Source organism: Trachurus japonicus, chromosome 23 (assembly GCF_045865225.1).
Source record: "Trachurus japonicus isolate A0001 chromosome 23, Traja_1.0".
Lineage (NCBI taxonomy): Eukaryota > Metazoa > Chordata > Actinopteri > Carangiformes > Carangidae > Trachurus > Trachurus japonicus.
The window spans coordinates 13,177,437-13,187,816 of NC_140929.1; the positions used below are offsets into that span (position 1 = coordinate 13,177,437).

Genomic DNA, 10,380 nt, shown 5'->3' on the forward strand with positions numbered 1-10,380 from the left:
CTTTTGTTCATTTTGTAAAGATGGGTGGATGAATGTGACAGTATTAAAATATATCACCTTTGTGTTTGAATAAAGGGCGAGTTGTTGGCTTACTCTCACAGATTGCCACATAGATTTCATAGAACTGCAGTATGATGTATACTTATCTAATGAATGACTCAATCTCTCAGCAGTGGTTACTGTACATGTAGTTTTTTGCTTTGAAATGTTCCCCAAAACCTTGATTTGAATAGAAGCTCAACGTGTTGTGTCCTATGTGAGCTCTTCTGCACTTACTTCCACGTGTACCTGGGTGAACCAATTCCCCTGCTTCTGTAATGAGTCTTGCTGAACTTGAAAAACCCGACCGACAGGCAGAGAAACACCTTGTGAAACTCTGCACTAGCCTACTCCACCTAGCCTTGGTTCATCGCAGTGTAGATATGTTAGAAATGATTCATCCTGGATGGGTGGTTATGAGAACATTTATGTTATTCATGCAGGGGAGTGAAACATGAATGAGAGAAAGGAAGAGTGGGAGAGACAGCGAAGCAGTTGGTGGGAAATAATAGTGTGTGTGGGGGTAATGACACATTATTTCAAAATAAAGAAAGCAAAAAGAGAATCAGCCAAACATTGTAGTGTACTTCATATTAACGAGGAGAAACCGTCCATTTTCTGGTCTTACTACAGGAACTCTGTGTTTCAGGTTCGTGTTGATCGTGTGACAATGATGATGACTGTGGAACTTTTCTTTGCCACAGTACAAAACCCCTAATGCCAATAACAAGGACAATCTTCCTTACTTTTAGGAGAACTTATATGGCTTCAGTTCCTTTTGGTCAATGGACATGGTTTCTAAATGTCTTTTTTCTGAACTCATGACAACTTGTGGACAGTCCACAGTGTCAGGCTGGTACATAAAACCTGAATTTCCCCAACATTTCCCGAAAGCTAAGTCAATAATTATATAAGTGAGGAATTAAATTCTGCATCACTCAATTCGCTGAGATGGATACAGATGCTCCATTCACAACAAACTAATGATGCTAACAGCTAACACTGCCTGGTATGCACTTACTCACGCACTAAGGAGAAGTGAACTGAGAACAGATACTTCTGTATGGGCAAGATATACCTCATTGGGTTGTATGAGCAATGCTGACAGGAATGTTTGACGTGTGTGAAGAGACGCCATTTCATTTTTGTAATGTTTTAAGTGTGTTTATTGTATGCAAATGTGTATTTAAGGAATGGAGAGCTCTTTGTTGTGCAGGGCGTCTACGGTGTATTTGTTTTTGAGGTTTATTTGTACCAGTGCAGAGTCAGACGAACCTTCTGGGGCTGCCCTTGTGAAACATTCGTTTGACCCACTTTCCACAACAAAGGAGAATTGAGGTTATGAGAGAAGGAGGGAAGAGGACAACATGAATATTATATTTTGGATTCTGGAGGAAGACATCCCCTACAGGCCTCCGTATGAATATTTAATGAACGTGGCCTTTCCGCATCTCTTCAGCATGTTCTACAATATGGATTTTGGAAATATCACGACGGGGGTCACCTAAACAGAAATATATTCAGACAGGCAAGTACTGTGGTTTGCCAAGGGTGGCATTTTACTTCTGATTAAGGACTAGATGATGACACAGATTTGCCTAATACATATGCACACACTGATTGAGAAAAGAAAAAAAAAAGAATCTGAGGAATTATCACCAGAGTTATTATCTGTCAGTGCTTTCTGGTAGTTTTTCCCTCACACACTCTGACATACCGTACATACAATGCTTCAGTTTGTTATATACAGTGACGATGAGAACTAGACCATGTGATTCCTATAACTTGGGTGTCAAATGCCCCAAAGGAGATTACAATATTATTCGTTGATGAACGATAAACAACAAACATAATTCTGTTATGCAAAACTTTTATTTATTTATTTTTTTTTCAATTTTTTAATTCTCATACAATATACGTTTTTTTAAATCATGAAATAATGTAGGTTTTTACCAAAGGGTTCATATGAAACAAAAGTAATATAAAGTTATACATAGATATATATATAGATATCCTGAATGTAGGAGTGTCAATATACAGTAAAATATGCCACAGTTTAGGTAGAAACCTGACATCCATGATGTTTTGGCCAAACAGTGGCTGCAGAGCTCAAACACTTCTTCAAATTTCTTGTACTGTCTGACAGTTAATCAAAAAAAAATTAAAAGATATTCAGTTTGTAGTGGTAAAAAACAGAAACAGACATCTATACATATGAAATTAAATATTAAAAAAATATAAATATTTAATTTCTTAATGAAAAAATGGTTGAGATAATTAATGGATTATGAAGATGTTTGCTTAATTTCTTTGTTGAGTGATTATCAATTTTTTGCCTGTACACACCTATACGTTTGAGAGGGGGTCAAGAGTAGACATTGCTTTCCTTGTGCCGTTTCCAGCCATACTTTATATATATGTTGGTGCTAATTAAGTTTCTTGTTGTTGTTGTTGATGTTGATGAATGTTGTTTGTTTTCCTTTAATAACTGCTGTCACCCTCCTTTGGATGACTCAGTGGAGTGAGTCTTACATCAGCTGCACAGCTAAACCACAAGATGGCAGCATTACATCAGATATGATATCACTGTTGCTGGCGGGTGCACTCTGCACATTGGTTACTTATGAATACCAAAACACAATAGCCACTTCATGCTGTGCTGCATAATGCTGCCTGCATGTGTCGTCATACATCAAGGAGAATGATGATGAGTGAGGCGGTGAGGAGTCACCGCCCATCTGTTGGAGCAATTACCCCAGTGTGGACAGTCTTAACAATGGAGGTTGTTATGTTAATGCAGGTCTGGGAACAGTGCAAAGTATTAGTAGACTTGGACTCAGAGCTTTGTATGGGCAAAGCTTCCTTTAACTTTGCAGGAATGCCTTGAAATAGATTAAGTCTTTAAGGAAAGAGCTTGAACTACATCTAATCTAACCTAATCTAATCTAATCCAATCCAATCTAATCTAATCTAATATGATCTAATATGATTTTATCTAATCTAATATAATCTGGGCTAGATGGCATGCAGAATTACATTATTGCAAGATTAAATTTGATTATTAGCATAACAGTTTGGTCCAGTCTAAAGAAGATTTAATTTTTTATAGATGCAATTTATGAAATAAAATTTAGACTCTAACTCTTACTAAAACTGAACATATTTGATCCTTTTACAGTCATGAGGAAACACATTATTATTTTAACAGAAGACACTTACTGTAATCTAGAAAACAAGTAGTCAGGTGGAAGGTCACTGTCCCACTCTTCACACTGTGTCACTAACCTGTGAAATAACCACCATTTGGTATGTATTAGCTGTCCCTGACAAGACAAAAACACACACATGGTAAACACCAGATCCAATACAGACATCTTCAGACAATGTACAACTATGTGCAAAATGGAGGCGAGTGTGCTGTTGTTCTATTTTTAGTCGTTCTTGCCAATAAATTTCTTTGAGTGTCAGACGTAATTAAAGTCTCATGGGAAAGATATGTGTTGTTATTGATGTCATCTGTGTACCACACCTCTCTTAACACCTAGATGTCAAACTTTCCTGTCTCCTAACTGCTGTCTGGCTGCTGTTTGATAGTGTTTACCATATTGTGCAATTTTTCTTAAGACCACCCCATGGGAGCATTACATGAATTCAAAAATTACTAATACTATGTGCTGTTGAACCCACAACAGTCAAACTCATATTACTGTAAATGCTGTTTTAGGTCCAAAGAGGGTGACATCAACTGCAGATGTGATTTAAATGAATTTCAATTTATGTATATATTTAAATCCCAATGACCTCTGTCATTGTCATGCTTTGTTTATCCCGTCCCAGGAGACAGGCACCAGTATCACCACCAGTGTGTACCAGTCTGAGCTCCACTCTGAGGCCCAGCTCAGTGTGCTACACTATGAAGACGCTGCATGCTCCATAACTTCACACCCAGGTGTGCCTTCCTCCCCTGCCCCATGTCAAACTTGGCACATGGTGAACAAAACAAGACGTTCTTCTGACACAAACAGTTTGACAGCAGAGCAGCTCAGCCCACCATGCCTCTCCTCCTCTACCCATGTCATACTGTGGCATTTCTGTAACGCTACTCTGGTCGACACATCTTATGGTGAGACGGTTCCTCTGAAGGCATGTCCAGGTACTGTGACTTGTTTTTTTGTTTTTTAACACAATATGCCATCCGTTTTGTGTTAATAAGTTGATAAATTGTTGATTTGTTTGGGAACATCTACTGTTGTAAAATGTTCACATCATGGATATCGAGATCCGTAGTTTGTGATTTATATTTGGCAAGAGTGAAATTACATCTCTGCTCTTCATAGCAAAGCTTTCAAATTATTGCTAAAAATGATTAATTTTAGATAAGGATACAATTAAAACAACCGCTGTAACTACAGCAGCCACTCAGATAAGCAGAAACAAAATTAGACTGTCACTGCAAAATTTATCTTGAAAATCTTAAATGATCTTTGTTGCTTCATTATATTTTCTGACAGGTTTTACTGCCTGTGGAACATGAAAGCTAATATGGGGTTTAATGGGCTCTGTTTGTTTTTGTTTGATGCCGTTTCAGGCAGGTGAGAGGATGGTTTCTGTCACAGGGAAGAGCAGAAGCTTTGTGCTGCTACTCCTTTCACTCACACAATCGATCCTTCCCCCTGTGCCACTCTTCTTCGTCACCGTAGTACCAGTTTCTGTCCGGCCGGCTCTGGCATTAGCCACCTCGAAAGCACCAAAAACCATGGTTCTTCCTGTTGGCGACACAAACAAATCAGTTGTCAGATTTATCACCCTATCAGCTGCCATTTCAACTGCCGGTGCTGCAATCAAAACATCATCCAGACAGTCCTTCAAAAACTTTTCTATCGCAGCCATTTCCCCATCTTCTTTGTCAAGAAAGTCACTCTTCGAACAAACATCCCGTAGACATGTCCTCATGACCTCACCCACAGGTTCTAGAAAAGCTGTGGGTCAGTTTGGAAAGAAAACCTCTCTGGGTGCTTGTTCAATCCATTGTCACCCTGTGGATCGCTGTCTTCTTCGACCTCTCAAAGAAATGTCACAGTTGCCGCCTCGTGGCTGTAAACATACGACTCTGACCCTCAAAACCAAGGCACCTCCACCTTTACACAAAAACCCTCAGTCTCCTCTGTCAAAAATGTCTCTGCTTCCCAAGTTTCCTAAAAAAAATCATCCTCAGACTCCTAAACCTCCAAAAGGTTTGCCATCTTCTATCTCTTCGAACAAGCAAACCCCTCTTGTGATTTCTAAAACGTTGCCACCTCCTCTTGCCAAAGTTTCGCCCGTGAAGACCTTACCACGTCCGTCAGAAGAAACAAGCTTCCGCGTACCACCTCGGCCTCGGACTCTTCCTCACACGGCTGGTCCGCTGTTTGAGCACCAGCCCTTCATTGTCAGCTGGAACATCCCCGATCTGGTGTGTAACAGATACAACATCTCACTGGACACCTCGCCCTTTAAAGGAGTGGCCACGCCTGCTAAGGTGATATGTCGCCTCCTCAACCTCCGGTTTGTCTGTCGAGCTGCTCTTCTTCCTGAAAACATTGTGTTATTTTCATCTATGTAAATTCACAAGTTGATACAGTTTCCTGTTTGTGTTGTAGGTTCCAGGCCAGTTCCTATCCCTCTTCTACACGGATCGACTGGGTCTTTATCCACATGTAAAACTCGCCAGCAGAAAACAGTTCTATGGTGGGATTCCTCAGAGAGGTAACCTGAAAGCCAGCATGAACAAGGCCAGAGCAGATATTAACTACTACATCCCATCCAAGTGAGCCAATCTTCATGTTAAAAATTAATTCTTTGGCACATTTGACCCTGATTTTTTTTTTGTCTCACCATCTGATCCTCCTGTTTTTGTTCCAGGACAAGCCGAGGCTTGGCTGTGATCGACTGGGAGGAATGGCGCCCTCTATGGGACAGAAACTGGGGCACTAAGAAAATCTACCAGACGCTATCCGTGGCACACGTTATGCAGACAAACCGCTCCCTCACAATGCAGCAGGCTACAGAAAAAGCCAAACAACAGTTCCAGGTCAGATCTGACTGTGAAGACCGGTGAGACTGGTTGTGTAGTTATGGAGAGATTGTTAATGAAATGTTGATGAATAGCTTTTTCTCTCTAGCTGGCAGCCAGAAGTTTGATGTCAGCGATGTTGGCAATGGGCAGAGCCATGAGACCCAACTATCTCTGGGGCTTTTACCTGTTTCCTAACTGCTATAACTATGGCTGGGTGGAGCCGGGCTACACAGGCCGCTGCTCCAAAGAGGTGAGGAGGCAGAATGATGAGCTGCTGTGGCTCTGGGAATCCAGCACTGCCCTCTACCCCTCTGTGTATCTACAGGTTGGTTTTTAAAAAAACAAAGCCATTTTAAGATTTAGTTCAATATTTAAGATTTAAGCGTAGGATTTTTTTCCCTGTGTTGTTCTTGTTGTGTTCCAGGCCTCATTGGCAGACAATCCCAGAGCCACGCTGATGGTGAGAAACCGTGTCCAGGAAGCTTTGAGAGTGTCCACGCTGCCAAAACGGAGTGGCACTGCGCCCGTGTTTGTTTACATGAGACCTGTTTTTGTTGATCAGAACAGACGCTTCCTCAGCCAGGTAAACAAATCCCAATTTACATGCTGATTTGTTTAATACAAGCCTCATTCACAGATGATACTGATACAGATTAGTATAAAATAGTACACCGAATGAGTCTTGGAACCAGTGATGCAAGAAGACGTCATTTGGAGGCATTTATTAATAACAACTACTCACTAATCCAACTAGATAAATAAATAATTATATCCACCGTCCAAACAGATTGCATCTTTTGAAACAGCTCATTAGGGAGCAACCACTCACTTGACAAGATTAGATACATCTTAGGTTACTTCTCCATCTCAGCAGTGAGGTGTTTTCAGCCTTAGGTCCAGTTTTTAAAAGGAGTTTGGTTTCTTTGGTGTAACAGCACCCCGCCCAGGTGGTAACCCTCACCTGAACATGTAATCCTTATCCTCTCTTCTCACCTTTGTGTCATGCGTTTTTCATTCTTAAACGTGTAAAAAACTGAAAGGCTGTGCAACAAGACAAGACCGGTGTTTGTCTCATTTGTGAATGCCTGTGGCTGTTTTTCTCTTTTTCTTTGTTTTTGCTTTTACTTAATGCGTTAGCAGCGAGACATCAGTGTTTAACCTGTTTAACCATTTGTGTCCAGGGGGATTTGGTCAGCACCATTGGAGAGAGTGCAGCAGTGGGGGCATCCGGTGCTGTGTTGTGGGGAGCCAGTGCTGACTATGATGATCAGGTAACACCACACCGTCGACCTCCACGGCGCTGCTGAAAGACACAGCAGGGTACTGATGGCAGGTAGTCAGAGAGAGAGAGACAAAGGGTTCAACGAGCTGACATAGGAGTCTGCTCATCTGACAATAGCTGCTGATTGACTGTGGTGGTTGTTACTGTGGTGATATTAGTTCATTCATAATAAGCTTGATGATAGTGATTTTCACCGACATTGTTTCAGTCTTCTCATCTAACCATGGGCTATTCTTTTATCATAAGGAGGTACAATAGTAAGTCTTCCTTTCCCTCCTCAGGCCTCTTGTGAATCCCTCTCTTCCTACCTCTCCTCCACCCTCAACCCTTACGTCGCCAATGTCACAGCGGCCGCTCAGCTCTGCAGCAACTTCCTGTGCCAGGGGAACGGACGCTGTGTCCGCAAAAACTACAACTCCAATCACTACCTCCACCTAAACCCAGAGAATTTCAGAGTCATGTATATTCAGAAACGCTACCTTGTTCTTGGGAAACCCACCTTTGCAGACCTGAAGACTTTGAGCAGGAGATTTACCTGCCAGTGCTACAAAGGACTGAGCTGCACCCCCAGGACATACAGTGAGCTTGCCAAGGCCTTGATATTTGGTGTGAAACAAGGGCTGCACCAAAAAGCTCCTACTCTGAATGAAGCTGTGCTGGATGATACACAACAAGCTAGTATTAATAAGAATAATGTTCAAAATAATTTGAAAGTTTAGCTCATCACAGCTTGCAGGAAACACACCATTTGTGATGTGAAAAATACACAGTTCACTTGCAATCTAGGGCTGGAGACAGAAATCTAAATGATAAAAGAGTGTCTTTGCATGTTTGACCCATAGCTTCATTTGCATGGTCAGTGATTAAAATGAAAATACAGCAGGCTTGGCTCAGCTGGAGCGCAAAAGCAGATTGCCATGCTCACAACAATCTAAATGGACATGTGGTGTTCTTCATATTTATGGTTTTACCTGTTGCCTCCCATTACTCAAATTGTTACTGTAGGTAGATTTAAAAGGACTCAGGAAGCATCACTTCATCTTTATAAAGCTGTCATATTGTGACCAGTGACTGACAGTATCATGTGTATAGTCTTACAATCAGGGGTTTGCCAACAGCTGAGTTTCCCCTTATCTCAGATCAAACCTGCAGGAAACACTAATATAGACTTCAAAGACACACTATTCACAGTAGGCATTTGTATATGATTTGACTGTACATGTAAATAAATGAAAAGAGACAGATGGCAACAGTGTTCATCTTGCTTTGTAGAGTAAGAGGCCGACTGGGAATTTTCAAAATTCATTTGGGATGTGACTCTTCAATTAAACTAAATAGGCAAATGCACATTATTTAATGTGCTTTATGTGCTTAATTTACTGTCTTGTTTTATTTTAAATGGTGGTATAATGCACATCAATAGATGAATAAAAGATACTCACTCAACAGCTGGGTCACCCCGAAGAAGGTTATAGCTCTTCTCGGCGCAGCGTGAGTCCTGTTTACAAGCAGACTTGAACGCATCTCCGTAGAACAAGCACAGGTGTTTAACGACCTCTATTAATTAACCTTCTTTTAATTAAGCATCCCAGTATAACGTCGATAGTGTGACTGTCAAACTGTGCGTGTAATATGACGGGAAAGGAAACCAACATGGATGCTGTACTAAATTAAGTAGAAACGGAGCCAGTAAATTCTCTGGTAGAAAGCTATTAGCTTGCTAACGTTAGCTTATGCTGCTCAGTCATGTTGAAGACTTTGTTGACTGCGCATTATTTTCCTACATTTTAACGCCTATTTTCAATCTGAGCAGAGGTCCAATCACGTTAAGTCTGTATGTGTGTTCGGCCAAGCCAAGAAGCTAAAGTTTTATCACATGGTGTGGCTGTTTTAATTAGCTAGCTGCAGATGTGGACCTGTGTGAACAACCATGGAGAGTGTGTCCCTTTTTTTTTTCTTTTTTCTTTTTTTTTTTTACAGTCTATGGTCCCTGCCCACCTGATAAAGGTAAGACAAACCTTTTTTTATATATATATATCTCCACCTGCAAACCATGAGAAATAGCCGGGTCTGTAGATGTTTGAACAGCTAATAAGCTAGCTGTGTCCAATGTTGCTGTTGCTGCTGGAGCTTTTAATGCTTAAAACCCCATGCTTAAAACGGGTCCATGCCTATGTTCCCACAGCCTTATGTTCCCACAGCCCTATGTTCCCACAGTTATAAGATTTTTCTCAAAATTAGGCCCTATGTTCCCACTGGACTCTCTCTACCCATCTGGACTCTATCTATCTGGCCTGTCTAGCCTCTACTGAGTCTTTTTACTAAACTTAACCAACTCTTTTCTTCATTGCCTAGACCAAACCAATGGTGGGACCAAAGGGCTGTGGGAACATAGGGCCTAATTTTCAGTGACAACAAAAGTTAGAAATGTGGGAACATAAGGCTGTGGGAACATAGGGCTGTGGGAACATAGGAATGACCCCCTTAAAACTGCTGTGTGGAAATGGGCAAATAAGAGCATGAATTATGCATAATGTTAAGTTCCTGTGCTTTAGAACACACAATGTGCTCATAAAAACTAAAAACCTCCTGGTGACAAATGCAAGATAATATTTCAGGATTTCCTTCCATCAGTTTTGGTCTCAACCAACTACTGATAATGACTAACTTAGGCCTAAATGTTTGAGCAGCTAACTCCCTCTGTTTCTTGGTGTTGAGAAAGTTGTGTACAGTGTGCTTATGAGCTTTTTATTTGCCTGTTGCTACTGTAAAGACTTTGATAAGAACTGTAGTAGGCCTAATAAAATAGGTTGGGGTATCCTCTACTATAATTTTAGTTATTATGACTGAAATATCATTAATTGAGCTTTTTACAGTTGGCTCAGTCAACCTACACTGTAAATGACAAGGCTATTCTTTAGGTTTCTTCAAAAAGTACACCTGCATGACTACTGTATACAGCATTTCCGGAATATATTAGTTAGGCCTATATTTTTTTTAAAAT

At 40.8% G+C, this 10,380-nt stretch overlaps 1 protein-coding gene across 1 annotated transcript; it reads left to right on the top strand.

The window, feature by feature from the left end:
* The first annotated feature begins 4,630 nt into the window (after window positions 1–4,630).
* Window positions 4,631–8,288, top strand: LOC146962675 (hyaluronidase PH-20-like). Its single transcript, XM_085768957.1, has 7 exons — window positions 4,631–5,557; window positions 5,679–5,845; window positions 5,941–6,109; window positions 6,201–6,419; window positions 6,519–6,677; window positions 7,276–7,365; window positions 7,658–8,288. Exons 1-7 carry the CDS (start codon window positions 4,640–4,642, stop codon window positions 8,093–8,095), a joined length of 2,160 nt encoding a protein of 719 aa, XP_085625083.1. The 5' UTR covers window positions 4,631–4,639; the 3' UTR covers window positions 8,096–8,288.
* The last annotated feature ends 2,092 nt before the right edge of the window (window positions 8,289–10,380 follow it).